The sequence below is a fragment of the Megascapheus bottae genome, chromosome 8 (assembly GCF_031878675.1).
Source record: "Megascapheus bottae isolate mThoBot1 chromosome 8, mThoBot2.hap1, whole genome shotgun sequence".
Lineage (NCBI taxonomy): Eukaryota > Metazoa > Chordata > Mammalia > Rodentia > Geomyidae > Megascapheus > Megascapheus bottae.
The window spans coordinates 22412374-22434548 of record NC_143516.1 but is presented as its reverse complement, the minus strand read 5'-3'; the positions used below and the strand labels follow the sequence as shown (position 1 = coordinate 22434548).

At 38.7% G+C, this 22175-nt stretch overlaps 1 protein-coding gene and 3 non-coding genes across 4 annotated transcripts; all 4 read left to right on the top strand.

Moving 5' to 3' along the window:
* The first annotated feature begins 2875 nt into the window (after positions 1–2875).
* Positions 2876–5156, top strand: Rps12 (ribosomal protein S12). Its single transcript, XM_090338106.1, has 6 exons — positions 2876–2943; positions 3071–3121; positions 3245–3361; positions 4236–4338; positions 4644–4745; positions 5068–5156. The coding sequence occupies exons 2-6, from the start codon at positions 3108–3110 to the stop codon at positions 5128–5130; spliced, it is 399 nt and encodes a 132-aa protein (XP_090194232.1). The 5' UTR covers positions 2876–2943; positions 3071–3107; the 3' UTR covers positions 5131–5156.
* Positions 3615–3688, top strand: LOC150059647 (small nucleolar RNA SNORD101). Its single transcript, XR_016536543.1, has one exon. It is a non-coding gene; the product is annotated as a small nucleolar RNA SNORD101 (small nucleolar RNA).
* Positions 4482–4557, top strand: LOC150059646 (small nucleolar RNA SNORD100). Its single transcript, XR_016536506.1, has one exon. It is a non-coding gene; the product is annotated as a small nucleolar RNA SNORD100 (small nucleolar RNA).
* Positions 4842–4970, top strand: LOC150059645 (small nucleolar RNA SNORA33). The gene has a single exon (XR_016536504.1). It is a non-coding gene; the product is annotated as a small nucleolar RNA SNORA33 (small nucleolar RNA).
* Positions 5157–22175: the final 17019 nt, after the last annotated feature.

The window sequence follows — 22175 nt, the reverse complement described above, 5'->3', positions numbered from 1 at the left end:
AGCCAAGAAGTTTTGTAAGAAAGGCTATTACTCTTGATTGGCTGAGAGCAATTTCTTGTTTTTTCAGAGTCCTTTATTTATCTAGCTCAAAGTATGCACTGTCACAATCTTATTTGTTACTTCTTTTACTAAAATAGTTCAGATCAATGTTTTTACCACACCATGAAAAAGTTTTGAAAAGATTATTGGGCTGGGCTGGTGGCTAATTCCTATAAGGGGGCTGATCTAAGGATCATTGTTCCAGAAAAGAACCTCATGAGTGTCTTATCTCCAATTAACCACTCAAAAACCAGGAGTGGAGTTGTGGCTCAAAATAGTAGAGTGCTAGCCTTGGCAGAAAAACTCAGGAATGGCACCCAGGCCCAGAATTCAAGCCCCATGACAGAAAAATAAATAAATAAATAAATAAATAAATAAAGAAAGAAAGAAAGAAAGAAAGAAAGAAAGAAAGAAAGAAAGAGACCGTGGAACCACAAACCCACACAAAGGTCACTCCAGTCTTATGTTAAAAATACTTCCTCAAGGATTATAGCCAGCAATATTTTTATTCAACCACAGACTAGACCAGTATCATTCTTGCCATTAATCACTGTAGAAAATGATTTATTTCAAATCATCTGATGCAATGCTTGTGTTTAAAATTTTTTCTTAGCTCAACTTCTGGTGAAGTCTATGGCTGTAGTGTGTATTCCCTTTGAAATGCTATTTGCAAATACATGCCATTCTTCTTTGGAGAACTATATCTGATTTTTTTTTTAAGGTTATTATCTGCAGAACTTATAAAACTTCATGGAAATTACATAGAGCCCTCAAAATATGCAAGCTGTTAGTATGGGTTTCATACTTGGCCACACAATTATTTAGTCTCATTCTCTCACAATGTTTATGAACTGGGACTTCCAATTAGAGGGTTCACAATTTTATATACTACATAAATATCAGTGGCCTCTACTCCCATGTCAAATTTTAACAAATTATTGATACAGTAAGACCCTATCTGAAGCTTTTTATAATTTTTCTTACTTGTAACTAGTGTTCTTCAATGTTAGGGATCAAACCCAGAGACATCAACGTGGTAGTCAAGCACTCTTAAACCTACACTGCAACCACATATTGTGTACAATTTCAGACTTATATTTGTGAGCAATCTGAGTGAGTTTTTGTTTGGGTGCTGGTACTCAATGCCTGACCACTCTCCCTGAGTTCCTGAGTGTGTTTCTCTCCTCTCCCTTCTTTCTCTCTCTCTTTTTTAACCTCAAAGATAGTGCTGTAGCACTTGAACCACAACTCCCACCTCTGGCTTTTGGGTGGCTCATCTGAAATAAGTCTGATAGACTTTTCGGTTCAAGCTGGCTTCAAACAGTGATCCTTAGATCACAGCATTCTAAGTAGGTAGGGTTACTGGTACTCTGGCTCCTTTGTATTTTTTTAATATGTTTTTATTGTAATTAATAGAAGGGTTACATGGTATTTGCCAGTTAAATGGTGCCTTAATTCCCACACATTGATACCCTTTCACATGTCATGGTCCTTTGTATTTTTTTTTGCCAGTCCTGGGCTTGAGCTCAGGGCCTGAGCACTGTCCTTGGACTTTCTCAAGGCTAGAGCTCTACCACTTGAGCCTCAGCTCCACTTCTAGCTTTTTTCCTATGTATGTGGTACCGAGGAATCGAACCTGGGTCTTCATGCATGCTAGGCAAGCACTCTACCACTAGGCCAAACTCCCAGCCCTCCTTTGTATTTTTTTTCTACCTTTCCAAAACATAAAAGAGGGAAAAATTTTGTTGTTTTTTTTTTAAAAGAAATGAAAATAGCTCCAGTTGTGGCTACTAGGAAGGGTATTTATTAAGGTAAAATATTAGGGTAAAGGTCTTACTCATGTCAAGAGAGCAGATCCGTGTCAGAGGTACTAGAAGACAGAGCTTGAGTCTAGAACAGAGGAAGTTAAATTCCTTCCCTCGACATAAGCGCTTCATTTGGTGACAATGACCCTCTCCCCGCTTGCCTTTCCCAGGTCTTATCCCCACCGTCTTGCTTTGGCAAGAATTTATTCCTAGAGAAATACGTCACCCTTCCAAATCACACCAGCTCCCTCCCTAACCTTCTGGACAACTTGGAACTTGGGGTATTTAGGTCTATAGGTCTTTCATTCAAGTATTTTCTTTTTCCTTTTAAGCAACAACTAAATATTTGTTTGAGCTACAGAAAAAGAAAAGGAGAGAAGCAGGCTCAACGACTCTGGAAATCAAAGCCCCTGCAAAGGTCCCCCCCCCCCCCCCCCCCGGGCTCCGGCTGCAGGCGCGCCGGGGCGGACCCCGCTGGGAGGCCGAGAGCCGGGGTGCAGTGCACGGCCCCTCGGCTCCTCCAGGAACCTAGAGGCCCGAAGCCACTTCCCAGGGTCCACGCCACACGCTACTGACACACCGGAGAAGTGGGATTTGAAAATGACTCCGTCGACATGATGAAGCGACGCAGGACAGGAGCGGGCCACTCGCGAAGGTGGAGTCGAATGAGCAGAGCTAATAAGAAGCCGCGAATAGAGGGAACACGAAGGTCGCCAGAGACGCGCGGGGAGAACCGCGAATCGCAAGAATCACCCATGCGGACCGGAAAATTTGGTTCCCCTCGCGCTCCGTAGCGGACCCTCTTAAGGGGCCTTCCTAGGCCACGCCCCCGACGGGAGAAAGGACGTGAGGCTGTCCGTCCCGTGCCTGCTTGCGCGCGCTAAAACGCGCCCAACGGAGATCCCGGACTTCGGCGTCCGAACCCTTTCAAACCGGAAACAGAAACTCCTCAGCGCCAGGCACTGAGAGAGCCAACCTCTGCCGTGAGCGGGAAGGCACATGCGCGCAGGGGTCCTGCGGATGCCTTAAATATCGCCCAGCGGACGCAGGCGGCCTCTTTCCCTGCCGCCGCCAAGCCGCGCGGAGGCGGAGGCCCGGGGTGAGTGGAGGGAAGCGGAGCTGGGGTGCGCGTGGTGTGAGCTGCGGGGACTTAGGTACGCAGTTTTTACTCCGTCTGCGTTAACGTCGTCTGTTTACTTGTTTTTCTGCTCTCTTTCTTCTTGCAGTGCGCTCAAGATTCGGCTTCACCCGTAATCCACCGCCATGGCCGAGGAAGGGTGAGCCGTGGGCCGGGCCCAGGTCGGGCTGGGCCAGGTCGGGCTGGGCCGGGGTGGGGCGCAGGAACTTCGGGCCGCACTTTTGAGGGAGCTCTGACTGACCAGGTGTCTTGGCGTTTTCAGCATTGCTGCTGGAGGTGTAATGGACGTTAACACTGCTCTACAAGAGGTGCTGAAGACCGCCCTCATCCACGACGGCCTAGCACGTGGAATCCGCGAAGCTGCCAAAGCCTTAGACAAGTACGTGTATCAGTCTCAATACTGTGGGTTGTTGCAGCCCGAACAAAACTGCAGCCAAGGGAAGAAAGCGTGAAGTTCATGATGTTAGCACAAGAGTTCTGAATGACCTCCGTTCACCCGGAAACCTAGGAAAAGGTACCAGAACTCAGATCTCTCTGACCCACTTAGAGTAACGAGAGTGGCTGTAGAGTGGCCGTGGGTTTGCCGTTCGGCATGGGGTTTGGCACTTGATTCTTAGACTACAAACTACAGCGTTTGAATGATGACTTAAACTGTCGGATACCCCTTCACCCTTTTTGATGGGTGAAAAACAACAGTCTGACAAACCTGTAGTAGTAGCATTACGCGGAGGGTAGATGGGGATTGTCATATAACATGTCGAAGTATCAGGCTGGTGTAGTTATCTGAACTTTATGATAATTGCTAAGGAAATTTATTGACATGTAAATGTTTGGCCTGTTTTTACTGCAGATTGTACAATTGGCAGAAATGCATACATTTAACAATGATTGGTTTCCAGTGTCAGGGCTTGCACGGTTCACTGCTGTGAATTGGCTAATTCAGGCCCTAGTAGTCTTCAGTAGTGTACATTACTGTTGAGTAAGCATGTTGTTTTTTTTATCATAGTAAAATCCTGTATGTGTTTGTGTGTGTGAGAAAGCCAGGACTTGTTACTTGTAAATTTCCCTACAGATTGTTTTTGGCAAAATTAGATTGGTTCTAGTAGATAAGTGAATTCTAGTGAACTGGAATAGCTATATGACAGAAATAGTGTTACATTTGACAGGTGTGATTATGAAAAACACTTGGTGCAACAATTGGTAGAGAAGCAAATTTTCACCCAGTTCTCAATTTTGTGCGTTTTATGTTGCAGACGCCAAGCACATCTTTGTGTGCTTGCATCCAACTGCAATGAACCCATGTATGTCAAGTTGGTGGAGGCCCTCTGTGCTGAGCACCAAATCAACCTTATTAAGGTAAGCTGGTTAGATTTGCCTTGAAGGTTAGCAACTACCTTAACATAGTTTGCGTTAAGGTTTCTATATACATCGAAGTGATTGGAGTTTAGTGTATTTTATAGGTGAGAGGTTTTGGTAGGCATGCTCTAAGCAGTTCTAATGCTGTGCATGATGACGATTGGCTCCCTCTACTGAATTGTTATGAGGAAACTGCCATGTCACCCTTCTGACCACAGCTATCTTGGTGTGGGAACTCATTGTCTGTATTGTGAATGTCTACTAACTCTAAGGGTGTTCTTTCTTTTTGTATATCATCCATGCAGGTTGATGACAACAAAAAACTCGGGGAGTGGGTAGGCCTCTGCAAAATTGATCGAGAGGGGAAACCCCGTAAAGTGGTTGGTTGCAGCTGTGTAGTAGTTAAGGTAAGGCACTATTTTAAATGTTAACCTGTTTGCACTGGTTTTTAAAATGAAGGATGGATTTCCTGTGCTTAAATATTTCTGCACTTCTAAAAGGGAAAGCCAGTTAGTGATTCTGCTTACCTAAACATGTACATGCAGATATTTAGATCAAGCTGGCGATAGTAGTGCCATGATACGAGCCTTAAAGACGATCAGTCATTAAGGTCCCTGAGAATGGCTACAACAAATTTATGTGTAAGACCACCTCAGTAGTATAAAAGTGCTAAGAAATTGAAATGAGACTTCAAAACATTAATCATTTGCATGTGACCTTTTTTTGAAGGACTATGGCAAAGAGTCTCAGGCCAAGGATGTCATCGAAGAGTACTTCAAATGCAAGAAATGAACAAATAAAGAAGAAAGTTGAATCTTTGTCTGATTCATTATTTGGGGTAGTAAATAATCTGGAGAAGTCAAATAATTGAAATAATTAGGAACTTGACTCATGTCTTATAATTAAAAAGGTTTATTCCATCAGTTACAGTTGTGCACTGGAACTACAGGCAGAAGGGGAGGCCTACATTGAGGTATTTGGAATGGTATTGACTGGATAACCCGAGAGATCTAGTAGGCTGAAATGGGAAATTTTTGCATATTTGAATTCAAAGGCCCAGAGATTGGCATAGGCTGAGGCTAGAAGGCTAAAAGAGCTCACTTTGGGAATAGTTGTATACTCTTGGCCTAAGAATTGTAAAGGTAAGCTTGAGTTTTACATTCAGACTTGTGGACAATAGTACTTAAGAGGATTCCCTGTTTACATTTGCTGTTCCAAGTTATGTTTCCCATTTCCATTATTCCCGGTTTTGCTGAAATTTGTGCAAGGGATAACTAATCCAGGTGAACTACAAAATAACATTTAATAGGAATGCCTTTTTACACCTTTGCAATTACAGCCATGGGGAAGCAAGTACATATTCTTTGGTGATGAAGGCACTCAGGGCTGTTGGAAAAAAAAGTATGGCTGAGATTCAAGGCAGTAGCTTTGAACTGAAGAGTTTGGGGTGAGGAGGGGCAATGCCCAGGCTCAAGACCCACAGTAAGAATGGAATTTTTTGTTGGTGCTGCTGTACTGACTGGGAACTTTTCAGTATGGCTGCCAGTTTGATTTTCCCTCCATGTTACTTACCGCCTTCTGCCCAAGCTGGCTGAAGAGCCTCAGGTTTGTGCCAGAACTATGGATTTTGGCTTGATGTTATTCAGTAGGTTTTAAAAATGGTGATCATGGGGTTACAATTCAATAAGTGATGAGTAAATTTTAAATGAGTGCTTTAAAGCTTAGTTGGAGTGAGATAAGCACAAGCACCTCAAGTTTATAATGCTGCAAAATGAGGACTAGTTGCAGGAAAGGGGGCCAATTTTTATCGTGAAATGAGTGGGACAGTTAAGTGGCTATACTGCGCACTACTTGTCCAGGTAGTTGTGTCCATTCCTGGAAGAGTAGCTTAGGTGGTGACAATAGAGGAGTAGTTCAGGAGAAAACCGGGAGGCTCCCATTCTCAGGTAGACGATCTTGGGTGAAGTATAAACACACCTGGTGTCTTGTGCCAGGGATGGGATAGGCTTTAAAAGTAGAAGCGGGCCAAGATTTTGGCCTAGTGGTAGTGCTTGCTTAACATCCACGGAGCCCCAGGTTTAGTTCCTCTTACCATATAGTTACAGAAGAGGGAAGTGGTGCTGTGTAGAGTGGTCATTACCTGAATTCGAGCCCCAGGAATGGCAAAAGTAGAAGCCAAAAATCACAATGGATGATTAATGTACTGGGATGTCTTAAGTCTTCAGAACTAGCAAGGTAAGGTTATCTGCCCACTTTGTGAGATCCAAGAAGCTGGACACTGGCTCAAGGCTGTTAGCCCAATGGTTTACAGAAGCATAGACAGTCACAGCTCAGGCCAGCCTAGGGGGAATTGGGCCTTCATCTCGAAAGAGTTTGAGGTGTTACTCAAGTAGTAGAGTACCTGCTCAGTGAGTGTTGTCTTCTATAAAACCTAGGACCATAAACAGTTCAGAGGGACTGAAGCTGAGACTTGGCAGACAAAAATAAATTGCAAGGCATAATTTTATGGTCAGTGTTAGCATCTGTGGGTTGGAATTGTTTTCATCACAAGTGAAATGTTTCAGCTAGGTTTTTTTGCATTTTAATGTGAAGTTGCACTACAACCTATAATAGTTATTCCTGCTTGGAAGAGCTTAGAAGAGAAATCAGCTTACCTACATTGGGGGAGATTTTTTTTTTTCCCCCTCCAGTCCTGGGACCCAGGAGCTAGGCACTGTCCCTGAGCTTTTGTTCAAGGTAGCACAGTGCCAATTCCTGCTTTTTCTGTTTATGTGGTACTGAGAAATCGAACCCAGGGCTTCGTGCATGGGTAATTTCCAGCCTTGGGAGAGTTTTTAAAATTTCCCTTCTAATGTTTAAGGCATTTTTCATTTGTTCAATGACCATCACATTGCCGATTTGGTTTCCACAGTGCCTTGGGTTTGAGGACATGTCAGAGAAGAGATGCCCATAAAACTTGTAAAGGGCACTAGTGATTTTCTGGTGGTCTTTCCAATCATGAGATTATAGTATTTTTCAACTTTCTTATGATAAAAGGAAAGAAAAATGATAAAGCATTGACAGTCTTTTTTTATTGTAATTAATAGAAGGGTTACATTACATTCGCCAGATAGAAGGTGCATTACTTCATAAACATTGATACCTTTCTCATGTCTTGGTCCCCATTTCCCTCCCCCAACCCTGCCCCTCATCTTGTTTTCCCCCCTTCCCTATCCTATTTCAAATAACCAAATAAACATATATACAGTATATCAGATAACAAGATAAAATAATGTAACAATATGGAATAACCAAGGGATAGCAAAAGAGATGAGAGAGAACAGTACATTAAGGACAACAACCACACATATGGCTTTTGTTTCTATAACCTGCAAGTCCTTTCATTTAGCATCATTCTACATAGCTTTATATATCTAGGTTTTGTTCTATTGTGAATCTCTGCTAGGAGAGCCCAAGGTTTCTACTGATTATGACAAATGAGGGAAACCATTGAGCCTATGTTCTTTTGGGTCTGGCTTACTTCACTTAATATGATTTTTTTCTAAGTCTTTCCATTTCCTTATAAATGAGGCTATGTCATTCTTTCTGACAGCAACATAGAATTCCACTGTGAATAAATACCACATCTTGTTGATCCACTCATCTACTGAGGGACATCTGGGTTGGTTCCATATCTTTGCTATGGTAAATAGTGCTGCAATGAACATTGTTGTGCTGGTGGATTTAGTATGTCTTTGTTTCTGGATGATTGGGTAAACGCCTAGGAGTGGAATTGCTAGGTCATAGGGGAGCTCTGTGTTTATTCTTTTGAGGAACTGCTTTCCATAGTGGTTGGACGAGTTTGCACTCCCACCAACAGTGTAGTAGTGATCCCTCCTGGCCACATCCCCTCCAGCATCTGTTGGTAGTAGATTTCTTTTTTCTTTTTTTTTTTTTTTTTTTTTTTTGCCAGTCCTGGGCTTGAGCTCAGGGCCTGAGCACTGTCCTTGGACTTTCTCAAGGCTAGAGCTCTACCACTTGAGCCTCAGCACCACTTCTGGCTTTTTTCTATGTATGTGGTACCGAGGAATCGAACCTGGGTCTTCATGCATGCTAGGCAAGCACTTTAACCACTAGGCCAAACTCCCGGCCGGTAGTAGATTTCTTGATTATCAAGATTATCTAACTGGAGTGAGGTGGAATCTTAGAGTTGTTTTGATTTGCTTTTCTTTTATGGCCAGAAATGTGAAACATTTCTTCATGTGTCTATAGCCCATTCTTATTTCTTCTTCAGAGAAGACTCTAAGTCTTTGGCCCATGTTTTAATGGGATGGTTGTTTCTTTGGAGATTAGTTTTAGAGTGATTCAATTTTTTGAGCTGTTGAGGCATTTGTCTGTTGTATGGCTAGTAAAGATATTCTCCCACTCTGTAGTTTTTCTAGTTAGTTTTCTGGCTATGTCCTTTTCCATACAGAAGCTCTGCGATTTAATGCAGTCCCACTTTTTCAGACTTTCTTTGATTTGTTGTGTTTCTGAGTCCTTATTAAGAAAGTGTTGGCCTGTGCCAAGGAGACCTGGTGTATCTCCTATTCCTTCTTGTAAAGTTTTCAGTGTATCTGCTTTTACCTCCATGTCTTTGATCCTGGTGCAGGGTGACAAAGAAGGATCCAACTTTAGTTTTCTGTAAGTGCTTAATCAGTTCTGCCAGCACCACTTGTTGAAGAGGCTGACTTTTTTTCCATTCTATTTTTTTGGCTCCCTTATCAAAGATTAGGTGACCATAGGTCTGTGGGTTAATAGCTGGGTCCCTCAGTTCTATTCCATTGGTCCTCGGGCCTGTTCTTGTGCCAGTAGCAAGCTCTGTAATAGAGTCTGAAGTTTGATACTGAAATTCCTCCTGCACTATTCTTTCTCCTGAGAATTACTATATATGGTCCTTTATTATTCCATATGAAATTTTGGATTGCCTCTTCTATTTCTTTAAAGAATGACATTGGGATACTGTTGGGTATTGCATCGAATTTGTATATAGTCCTTGGCAAGATAACCATTTTCATGATGTTGATTCTTCCAATCCAGGAGCATGGGAGGTTTTTCCACTTCCTCAGTTCTGCCGTAATTTCCTTTTTCAGGGTTTTAAAGTTTTCATCAAAAATCTCCTTTACAACCTTAGTTAAGTTAATGCCTAGGTACTTTATTTTCTATTGCAAAAGGAGTTGCTTTCCTGATTGTTGCCTTGTTCCTCTCATTGTTGGCATATAGGAAGGCAGTTGATTTTTGAGAGTAATTTTATACCGTGCTACCTTGCCAAAGTTTTGAATCAGTTCAAGCTCCTTGGGACTGGAGTCTGTAGGGTTCCTTAAATACAGAATCATGTCATCCACTCTTCAAAGGGAAAGTTTCACTTCCTCTTTCCCTATTTGGATCCCCTTTATGCCTGCTTCTTGCCTTACTGCTATGGCTAGGAATTGTAATACTATGTTAAAGAGGAGTGGAGAGATGGGCATCCTTGTCTCATTCCTGATTTTAGAGGAAATGGCTTTAGATTTTCGCCATTAAGTGTAATGCTAGCTGTGGGTTTGTCGTACACAGCCTTCATTAAACTGAGGAATGTTCCATGGATTCCTAGTTTCTCCAGAGCTTTTAGCATAAAGGGGTGTTGGATCTTGTCAAATACTTTTTCTGCATCTATTCAGACAATCGGGTGATTCTTGTCTTTGCTCCTGTTGATGTGTTGGATTATATTAATTGACTTGAGCATGTTGAACCAGCTTTGCCTCCCTGTGATGAATCCTGTTTGATCATAGTGTATAATTTTTTTGATGAGTTGCTGAAGGCAGTTGGTCAGTATTTTAAGTTTTTTGCATCAATATTCATCAAAGAAATGGGTTTATAGTTCTCTTTCTTTGATAAATCTCTGTCTGGTTTGGGGATGAGGGTTATGGTGGCTTCTTAGAATGAGTTTGGCAAAGAGCCTTCATTTTCAATTTCATTGAAGAGCTTGCGGAGTATTGGTGTGAGCTCTGCTTTGAAGAACTTATAAAATTCAGCTGTGAATCCATCTGGCCCTGGGCTTTTCTTGGATGTAAGGCCTCTTATTGTCATTTCTGTTTCAGTGCTTGAAATAGGTCTGCTTAGTTGGATTTAGGTCTTCTTGGTTCAGTGTGGGTATGTTAATATTGGCCAGATATGACATGGAATCTTTAAGAAATCATGTTTATTAGATAAATTTCTAATGGGAGAACAGGAATAGTTCTAAGTATATGCATTACAGAAATATTATTCATGCTTTCATTGGTTGAAGAATGATGAAATAGAACACTGCTGGGCTATTAGGGTCCTGTAAAAATGATACAGGAGAACATTTTGTTAAGGCAAAAATTTATTACAGATATTCTTTTAATACCAGGGTTTGAACATGGTCAACTTGCTTGCTTGACTGGTACTCTTACCACTTGAATCAAATCTTCATCTAAGCTTCTTGCTAGTTGTTTTTGGATATGTGATTTAGTAGGCTTTTCTGCTCTGTCTGTCTTAAAACTGTGACACTCTGTACTAGCCTCCTCAGTAACTAGATTATGTGAGTGGCTTGCTGGTGGGCCTAGTCATTGTCCCCAAACTTTTTCACTCAAGGTTGGTATTCTGCGAGATTCACAGCTCTACTTCTGGTTATTTGGAGGTTAAGTGGAGATGAATCTCATAGACTTTCCATCTGAGCTGGCTTTGAACCTTGAGCTATAGATGTCAGCCTCCCGAGTACAGGCATAAGTCAGCGATGGCTATGTGAATACTTTTAAAGGGGCATCAAAACACACACATCAGGATAGCATTTTGAAAAGGCACCAAGGTGAAGTAACATAGGGAAAAATGTTGAAAAACAAATCGAACAAATCGAGTTAACCGTGGGTTCTGGAAAGGTGGATCTGTTTATTTTTTATTTTTTGTTATTTTTCTTTTCAACATGTATTATTTTTATACTGAAAACTTGTATGTTTTTGAGACAGGATCTTACAGAATAGCCAGAGTCTTGCCACCATGCCTGTTAAAAACTTTTTTTAAAAAAGAAATATTATTGTCAGGGTATTGTATAGAGGAGTTCTAGTTACATTTGTTAGGTAGTGGGTGTATTCTCGAACATTTGATACCCTTTAATTAAAAAATGCCGCAGTACATTTGCAGAGTAAAATTTACCATTCAAGGTGTTGTACAGAGGGATTACAGTTACATAAGTAAGGTAATGGTTAATGAGTACGTTTCTTGTCAAACATTATTACCTCTTGTTTTTCTTCCACTTTCCCTCCCCCCTCCCTGACATCCCACCCCTAAGTTGTAAAATTCATTTCTAACATAATGTCTTGTGATTATATTATGGCTGTTACATTGGTTCACCCTTTGTCCTTTGTCTCACCATTTTCCCTTTTATATTTTGTGTACTATTTTCTAACTGTCCAGTACAGTTATACTTTAATAAAGATGCAGTGCTTAAAAAGACTTAACTCAGTGTTAGATGTGGTTCATACCTGTAATTCCAGCTACTCAGGAGGCAGAGAGGGATGTTCAAGACCAATGGGGATCAAATTAGTTAGACCCTATGTAGGAACCCACTCCCTCCATCAAAAAATAGCAATGGCGGAGGCATGGCTCAATAGGAATAGTGCTTACATAACATAGCATGTGTAAGACCCTAGTTTAGTCCACAGTACTATTAAATAAAAGACTAAATTCATACAAAGAACATAGGGAGAAAGGGAAATAAAAATGTCCAGCAGAGGGCAGTGTGACATAAAGAGAATATGAAGTACTAACTTCCAAAGCTCATCCTCTTTGAGGATTTTAGGAATTTTAGCGTCAGGAATGATGAGAAGCTACAGGACATTGTTGCGCTTTAGTTTACAAATATTGGTTGCATATGTTTTAAACAAATAGCATTATCACTTTATTGAGTTTAAGAAAAACTTCTGAAGTAATACTACTATCTTGAAATAGAAGTCAAGCTGTTTCACTGTTAAAAGCTTGCCTACGACCCTAGATTCTGTCTCTAACACTGACAACAACAACAACCAAGTTTATAATTAGTGTAATTACTATATATAGCTAGTAAATGATTCAAATTTAAAGGATATTGACATTTTCTAATTTATATAACGTTACCTATTTTAATTAGCTATTTTTTAGGTAGCTTAACAATATGTTATAAATAAAAAATATCGTAACATTAATTAGACTTTAAGAAGAAACCATTAATGGACTTTGCTTTTTATTTTTCTTCTCAATGTTTATAAATTTTGATCAGTTTTTTGTAGGCATGGCTCAGTGGTAGAATTCAAACTCCAGTATAGCCAAAAAAAGCAAAACAAAACCAATTTTGCCCAATGCATCATGTCTATATGAAATACACATCAGCAATTACAAAATGTAAATGGTATGCTTTCAATGAATTCCCAAGCCACAAACTCCAGCATGTACTTTCTTCTTAATAAAAATTTAAAAATTCCTTTGTCTTTTAAAATATGTTTTTAGATAGGGTCTTATGCTTTTTCTCTGAGAAATCTTTGAACAGTGATCCTCCTATCTCTGCCTCCTCTACAGTGGGAATTAGGGGCAAATACTATCACATCTGGCTCTAAGTATTTGTCTTCAAGAAGCAAGAGTGTTAGAGATTTATTCCAGGCTGGTTTTATTTCAGATTGAATGGTTTATCCTTTATTGCAAAACCTACTCTCCATAGATGGTAAAGTCAGTGGAGAGAGTGGCATTTTGTTTGGCATGTGCTTTGGTAGCTTGACTACTCATGTTACTACAGTCATGTGTTTTTATTTTTATTTTTGTGGTGATGATCAAGCTGTGTACTAGGCAAGTGCTCTGCTACTAAGCTAGCTATATTTCTGGTCCCACAACAGTTATTTCACATATAAGCAGAAAATGGATTTTGATATATAATAGTGGGTTGTGTCTTTTATTTCCCAGCTTCTTTTGTTCTTTCATTGTATTGAGGTTATGCCTGAGAGTAACTGAACTACAAAAGGTTCAAGAAAAGTCTCATTATGGGAAATGAGCATTATTTAGAGAATATTAGAGAATAGGGTTGTATTTCTACATTGCAGTTTTATAGAAGCACTGAATGCTGTTGCTATACCACGTGTTCCTAGAGCAGTGCTTGGGATAGCAAAGGGTCCCAGTATATTTTGTTTGATGAGTTTCCAAGTTTATTTTATTTTATTTTTTTTGATTGTGGCTTTATACTAAGGCTTAAATCCCAGGTCTTTTCCATGTGACTGTCCTAGGCCTTAATCTCAGGGCCTATACTGTCTCTTGAGATTTTTGTGCTTGAGGCTAGTCCTCTACCACTTGAGCCACAACTCCACTCCCAGCTTTTTGGTAGTTAATTGGATATAAAAGCCTCACAAACTTTCCTCCTGGGGGCTGGCTTAGACCTGTGACCCTTCATCTTAGCTTCCTGAGTTGCTAGGATTATAGGTGTGAGACACTGCTGGCTGGCCCCAGCCTTTTTTTGACCCTTACTTTCTCACGTTCTCTTCTCTCTGGCAACAAAAGTGTATCAGGTTGGGCCTCTTTCAGACTAGTGTGGTGCCAAGCTGTCTCAGCTTCTTTTCTCTCAAAGTCTACTCTAGGGATCAGAGCAGAGAAACATATCCTATCACAATATGAGGTACATGGTTCTGAAAGTCTGAAAAAATAATTTTAAAAGCTATTTTGAGACCCGGGAATAGTAAAAAGCATGTGAATTCAGGGAAACTATTTTTACACTGCAATAATTCCTTTTTGAAACCTATTTATTGAGACATATGCTAACAACACAGGATTGTACAGTGTTGTGAATTAAACATTACATAAATGTAGTGCTTGTCTTTTTATTTTCCTTTTCTCAAGTCACTAAAATTTACAAATGGATATAAAAACCAGTCTGTACCTGGTTGGCTTGTTAGGGAAATACAGAGTGAAAGGGCTGTGATAGTCCAGTGCTGCCATCATGTTAAAAGGAGCAAAATGCACATAAAAACAAATGTGGTATTCATAAGGGGAAAGTAAAATATTAACATACAAAATGGTACAAATTAAAACCCTATCTTCTCTTTTAAAGGATTTGATGTTGGATAAACTTGGCAAATTCCAGTGTCAGCAGAGGTTTTGCTAAATGGGTACATGTTGTGTCTCTCTGGGAGGTACTTACCATTTTTGGACCATTAAGAGCTGTAGTTATGCTATTATTTCAGAAGGGAAGACACAAATATTTTTAAAGAAGAAATTGAAGACTTTTCTACCTCCATTCACACGCTGCATTTTAAAATATAATCAGTTAAAATGCTTCATTTCAAATTTGTCATATAGAGTGACTGGAAAATTATACAATAAAATAAATAGAAGTGCTAACATGAAAACACTAAAGTACAAAAGAATAATTCAGAGCTGTGTGTGAAAAGGAAATGATAGGAATGAACTCTTTTAGATGTTTAAATAACTTGGTCCATGTTGGGAGCCAGAGTGGAATCAAACTGTACCTTGATTTGCATCAGACAATGGCTTTATTGTCTTATTGTTTTCTGGCCTTATTCTGTTTAAATGACCTGAGATTTACCATATGAATGTAACACCTGGAAGTTCCCTGGGTCTCAAGGAGGGAAGAAGCTGGAGTGGAAAATAAACGGGGCAGTCTTTACCTGGACTGCGGACATCCCGGACCCGGTGTCTGTCTCTCTTCTATTTCTTCCTAGTCCTTGCCCCCTATTTCAGGAACCCCAATCTGCGAACCCTGGTTTGATGCCGGTTGGCCCCGGCAGGTCCAGGCATAAGGGACAACCTTATTGCCACCTTTATTGCTGTCCAGTGCTGCCTTGAGAAGCTGGGTAGCTTTCAGTGCATCTTGGCTCTTGCATGCTCCTGTCTGGTTTGGCTATGTCCAGTGGCAAAACATAGGATAAATAACAGTGAAACTAATGTTCAAGCACAGTTTGGAACTGTTCAATTGAGTTATAGTAAAAATCTAACTGGTAATAAGTGAGACATTTAGAAAAAGTGCTTCTCTGTCTTAGCAGTGGTAAGCAACAACATTTTGGATGAACTGGATACCTGCCTAACCAATGGATGCAATATCCACTAAAATAATGACAATTTTAACATCATAAGGTTTATTTTAGTGGATGAATGTAACATTTTTTTTTAAAGCAAGCGGTATTCCTATGAGGGAGAAAAGTGGCAGGCAGAGAGAGAGAAAGGTGGAGGAGAGAAAAGTATGTGTGTGTGGGGGGTGTAGTGGTATACAAGGAGGAGCATGGGATGAGGAAAGAGAGGAGAAAAAGAGTCAGATTATTATAAATTAGCTTCTGTGTGTGTGTGTGTGTGTGTGTGTGTGTGTGTGTGTGTGTATACGCACGTGCGTGCGTGCACTAGTCCTGGGGCTTGAATTCAGAACCTAGGTACTATCATTGAGCTTCTTTTTTTTTTTTTTTTTTCCTTCTAGGCTAGCACTCTAACACCTGAGCTTTGAGCTCTACTTCTGGCTGTTCTGGAGTTTGTTGGAGTTTAAAAATCTCATGGACTTTCCTGCTTGGGGCTGACTTTGAGCCATGATGATCAGATCTCAGCTTCCTGAGGTACAGGATTACAGGCATGATCCACTAGTGCTCAGAAGCTTATTCTAAATTAGTATGAAAACGTTCTTTTCATGTTTTACTCCACAGATTCTTTTCATGCTTAGGTTAAAAAACATGGCAGCATTCATCTTTGAAGTTAGCAGATCATCAGTCACTTGGTTGAAAATAAGTATAAGTAAATTAGTATTATCTGACTAATTCTATTTTTACTTATTTTGCTGTGTAAGGGGTTCCTATATTGCTTCATGTTTGATTAAAGTACTTTGAAGAAAGTATGAGGAAGCCACTCATGTTGTCCTGTTTTTTTTTTTGTTTAAGACTAATCACTGTATGATAATAAAAGTATATATTATATGATTCTAATCATATGCTTATAATCACTTTTCAATGTTAGCTTATTAATAAGTGGTATGTAATTCAAACAATTAAAACAAACTATTATAGTATGTTTCAAAATGACATGTGATAGTCTTTAATACTGTCACCTACAGCAAGTATAAATAACAATTTTGGTCAATTATCTTCCTGAGAATAGTCATCTTGCTTTTACTGTTGGTTGTGTCACTTCTAGAAATAATTATAGGACTTTATTTCTTCCTATGTTTCTGGAAATGTTCTCCATTGTCTGGAAAGAACTTAGGCCTAATGACAGTATTATTTCATTATGTATTCTACCTGAAGTTACAATCAATCTTTAAGAAGGAAGAGACTTGATGGGGGAAAACCTAGATGGAAAAATTGATGGAAATTGATCCTGTTAATTTTCACTAGAGAAGACAGAGCCCCAAATCCCAAGAGAGACTTCAAGAAGCCTGGACCAGTGAGTAAATTGGTTATAGTATTGGTCAGTTTATTGAAAATTATAATAGTAACATTTAATATTATGTTGTCATAAGTTGTTTATGTTGGTTAAGAATACCAAGAATGAGCCCTTCAAATAAGCTGAAGATTCATTTGGTTTCCATAAAAGGTAGGTACAGATCTGAAAGAATGTTTAAGCAAAAGGTAAATGTAGAAATATAATCTTTTCTGGGACATCCATTAGCACTCCTGTCTCTGTTGAAGTTTTTTAGGCAGTACTTTCTGATATTATCCAGATCATAGAAGGGATTTGGAGAAGTGAAATCTCCAAAATAGAAGTCCAAAACAGAGAGCCAGTCAAACATTAAAAAAAAAGGAGGTCAGGGAAGCTGTTTGTCCAGAAAAGAGTGATTTGAATGAAACTCACTTGAATAGCTGAAAAATTACTGTTTTCTATATCTGCTTTGGTAAGATGAGACACTAATTTCTACTTTTGAAGTTGTTAGGTTTTCCTTGATTTAGATCTTCCATTGGTATTTATAGATTTGGAATTGTTAAACAGCAAAACATTTCTTAAGGGTTTCTTAATCTTACCAACCAATACAAATAGTAATTATTTAAATTTTTTTGTCCCCAGCTTGTGTTTTGAGCTTAGGACCTGGGCACTGCCCCTGAACTTCCTTGTTCAAGTCTAGGACTCCACCACTTGAGCCAAAACTCTACTTCCAGCTTTTTTAGGTACTTAACTGGAGACAAGGGTCTCATAGAGTTTCCTACCAGGATTACTTTTGAGTAAGACTTTCATACCTCAGTCTATTGAGTACTAAGATTACAGATGTGAGCCTGTATGATCTTCATGATTATAATTTTTAATGCTTTATGTTTATAGATGATTGAAATTTTGATAATTTCAAAAATATTCAAAAATTAAAATCTATGAATTTAATGTTCAAATAAATCACAAATTCCCTTGAATAATTCTAATAAAAAATATGAAATTTAGGGTTTAGAATATGGCATAGTGTTAGAGGGCTTGCCTAGCATGCACAGACCCCTGGGTTTGATTCTTCAGTACCACCTAAACAGAAAAGCTGAAGTGGTTCAAGTGGTAGAGTGTTAGCCTTGAGCCAAAACACTTGGAGACAGTGCCCAGGACCTGCTCTGAGTTCAAGCTCCAGGACTGGTAAAAAAAACCTAAAAGTAGACAATATCAAAACTGTGATAGCACTGTCATTCTGAAAAAAAAAATGTTTTTAAATTTCGTTTCATTCCTCCTAGAGTAATTTCATTGCATTGTGTACAATGAACAGGAGGTGGCAGCATTTCTTTAGCAGTTCAAGAAAGGCTCACATGAATCCTTTCTAAAAAGAGAAGGTTCGAAGATGACTGAGTACAGAGTTATAGCAGTAGGTGCTATCCTGTACATGGGACATAGAGATGCATATTTCCTACATAGGAAACAAATGTGAAGGAAAACTAGTCAGTGCTTCTGAATGCTACAGATTTTTATGCATGTTTTTTGGTATAATAGCCCCTTCTCTGTAAAAACAGAATTGGTCAGATGTTGAGATTTTTATGGGCTTTGGAAAACTGAGCATGCTTGGATTTTAGAGCTGTGGGATTATTAATGTGTGTATGCGTGCGTGTGTGTGTGTGTGTGTGTGTGTGTGTGTAGCAGTCAGTAATTTTCTTAGAACAATAGACACCCAGTTTCAAATTTTAAAGATATATGCATATTAGTAAATAAGAAACTTAGATTGCAGATCAACAGAAATACATTAGGAATGCAAACTACTGATATGTGTTTGTTGCAGTTGTTAGTGACATAGAGAAAAAAGACAGATTGGTAAATCCGTGGGCCTCAAGGCCATTTTTACTGTTCTATTTTGAACTTGAGAGATGGTATCTAAGGAACATAGATCTGGAATGTGTTTTACTGAGTCACTTTGTGTGTAGCTGTAATAAATTTACATATGACTTATTTATAAAGAATTTGTAATCCATCTTTGTGTTTTTCATTAAGCTGAATCAGCCACTTAAAGCATATCTGGAAAGTGAAAGTTTATCAAGCAAAACAGGAGAATAAAGGCCTAAAAAGAAGTCTTCAGGATGCCTACCTATGTTAGATATTTATCCTAATTAACAAGTCAAAGTATTGTCTTTAATTGGAGAGTTTTATTGTAGCTTTCAATTCATTTTATAATACTGTATTCTTTAGGAGTTTTGTTTAGATGTAATTTCCTAAAGTTTACCTTTAAACTATGGACTTCTGTTGACAATATTAATTAACCTTTGAGTTTCAGTGTTCTCATGTCTGCATATAATTTACTTTAGGCAATAATTGATTTTATAATGCTATGCTATTTTGAGAAAATAATGCTTCTATAGTGGCATATATTTGACTCTGTGTACTAAACAGAACATTTTATTAATACGCTAAATCTTTTTCCATTAAACTCTGAGGCTATTGAGTGCATAAATATAGCTTTTATGGGTTCACTAGAGACTCAAGGGTGAACCTGAAATTTAGTCTACTACTTGGCAGCATATATCATTCGCAGGGTTACTATATCAGAAATAATGAGTTGAGTGTGAGTATGAATAAATGAAAACCATAGATGTTTAATCACAATGCAATCAGGAGTTTATTCTGGACTCCGCAAGTAGTGGATGGGGAGGGCACATCTGATCTTAAGACCTATTTTGTTTTTCTTTATACATGTGTTGGGTAGGGGCCAGGAGTGTGGCCTAGTGGTAGAGTGCTTGCCTAGGATGCATGAAGCCCTGGGTTTGATTGCTTGGTTCCACATACATAGAAAAAGCCAGAAATGGTGCTGTGGATCAAGTGATAGAGCGTTTTGAGGAAAACCCAAGGACAGTGTCCAGGCCCAGGATTGGAAAAAAAAAAAAAGTTGAGTATATTCAGTAACATTTTCATTTATTTGCTATACTAAGGTCTTTAAAATGAAATATTGGACAGAGATTCTTAATATATTTCTGGGCTAACCACTAGGTATCAGAGTAAAGGTTTTCATAGTGTCCGTATCAGTCCACATGAAAAATGAAATCTTGGGGAGGAGAGTGCAATGACTTTAAAAATAAAACAACTGGGTGCTGTTGGCTTACCACTATAATCCTAGATACTTGGGAGACTAAGATATGAAGATCATGGTTTGAAGCTAGCCTATCTAGGAAAGTCCATGAGACTTTTATCTCTGATTACTGAGTAAAATGCCAGAAATGGAGGTGTGGTATGAATGGCAGTCTTGAGTGGAAAAACTAGGGAACACAGCCCAGGCCCTGAGTCCAAGTCCTCACACTAGCACAAAAAATATGTTAGATATATGTATATATAGGTATATCTATATACATACATATATGCAAATATGCATAAATATGTACATATGTGCCTACCTTCCTACATATTGCTCTGTCTGCACACTAATATATAATCAGGGGAGATTGGGTGTGAATCCTGGCTTTCCCAATTAGTATTTGGGAGACAACAGAGAAATAATTTAGCTTCTATAAACTTCAATTAGTTTCTCTAGTATAGGAAAAATAATACTTGCTTTATAATGTTTTGTGAGTATTGAAGCAGTACTTGGAACATAAGTAGTAATGTTTATTATTATAATGATATAGAATTATGATAGCATATATAAATATGGATATATACTATGTGTATATATGTACACCCCCACAAATAATAGAGTTGGATTACTTTTTCTTTGGGAAACATCAGTTTATATAAAGATAGTTTTAAGAACTGTTAAAACTCAGATATCCTGTAAGGAATAGGTTATAACTTTTTGTTACACAGTACTTGAGACAATATATTTGTATAACCTCAGAAAAGTTTTATAAATAACTTTCATAGTCCAAGGACTTTATTAGGGCCCCAGTCCTAAGGGGTCCATAGAAGCTGTTCTAAAGATTATTTAGAAAGATTATAGAAAACTGTTCTACCCCCTGGGAGCTTGTGTCTGTTCAGATTCCTGCTCTTGGTTTCAGCTCTCCACTGTGGGTTTGTGCTTATGGAACTAACATGCTCATTAAGAGAATTGCTTGTGACCATTTAGAGCTGTTGGTGCTCTAAACAGTATTTTTCAAACAGAAAATTAAGTTTTGTTCAGCATTTGCATACTTAATTTAATATTTTATTTTTTATTTCTGTAAATTTTCTTTGTTATTTAGGAAATAAAGTGAGGAGATAAATATTCCCACTCTAGGTCTGCAACCTTAATTCTTTGAAGCTGGGTTCTTTGTATTTTCTTTCAATTGCAATTTAGTTTTTTGAGCAATGAGGTCAGACAGTATAGTTCTTTGTTCTTGTTCTTCTTCCCTTGCATTTTCTTATCTCTTCTGGCTCTGTGTTTGTTTATTCCACATTAACCTGTAGGTTGCACATTTGATTAGAATTTTTTCAAAGTAGTGAACATTCTTTTTTAGCTTTTTCTGAAATTATTATCTTCAGTTTTACAAGTTTTTTTTTTTTGGTAGTAGTTTTAGGCCATTTCTTTTTACAAGTTTTTTTTTTTAACATATCCATTTGTGTGTACATTGCATCTTACTTTGACTCACCCCTTCCATCACTCCCCCTTCACCTATGCTCTCCACCACCTACCTCTTAAAGACTCTAAGGGGAATATTCTCTTAATACACCTTTTCCATGGCTCATAAAATGTATTGTTTTTCTTTTTTTGTGCCAGTGCTGAGGCTTGAACTGAAGGATTCATGCTCTAGCTTGGCTTTTTTTTTTTGCTGGTTAATTGGAGATAAGAGTCTTATGGATTTTTCTGCTGGGACTAGCTATGAACTTTAGTGCTCAGATCTCAACTTTCTGGGTAGTTGGGATTATAGACATGAGCTACCAGCACCCAATTAATGTTTTGTTCAAAGGATGCTTAAAAATCCCCCATTTGTAATAATAGAATGTGCCCTTAAATCTACAAGTAAACAAAATGAATAGACAAAAAATTACACTTGGATATGATTAAACAATACTCTAAACATTCAAAAGTGAGAACAAAGGAGTCTATTCCTAGGAGAGGATCACAGGGGCTCAATAGGGGTGTGCATATGATCGCAAATGATTCTTATTGAAATTAACTCCAAGAAATGGAAACTAGAGTTTTTTTCCTAGTCTGGGGACTTGAATTCAGAGCCTAGGCACTGTCCTTGAGACACTTTTTGCTCAAGATTAGCACTTGGCCACCTGAGCCACACTGCCACTTCTGTCTTTTTCTGTGCTACCAAGGAATTGAACCCAGGGATTTGTACATGCTAGGCAAGCACTCTACTGCTAGGCTACACTCCGGGCTAGAGGATTTTATTATTATTATTGTTATTATTATTATTTTCAATTCTTTTTTCCATTTTCTTTGATTTATTCCCTGTTGTTGCTGTTTTATCTTTATACCCTTTGTCTTGTATATAAGTTAA

What these genes read in the sequence shown, in the direction of transcription:
- Rps12 (XM_090338106.1), top strand. An exon ending in GCTGCCAAAGCCTTAGACAA is followed by an intron (nt 3,362 to 4,235) that starts GTACGTGTATCA and finishes TTTATGTTGCAG; the next exon opens with ACGCCAAGCACATCTTTGTG. An exon ending in GCAGCTGTGTAGTAGTTAAG is followed by an intron (nt 4,746 to 5,067) that starts GTAAGGCACTAT and finishes CTTTTTTTGAAG; the next exon opens with GACTATGGCAAAGAGTCTCA.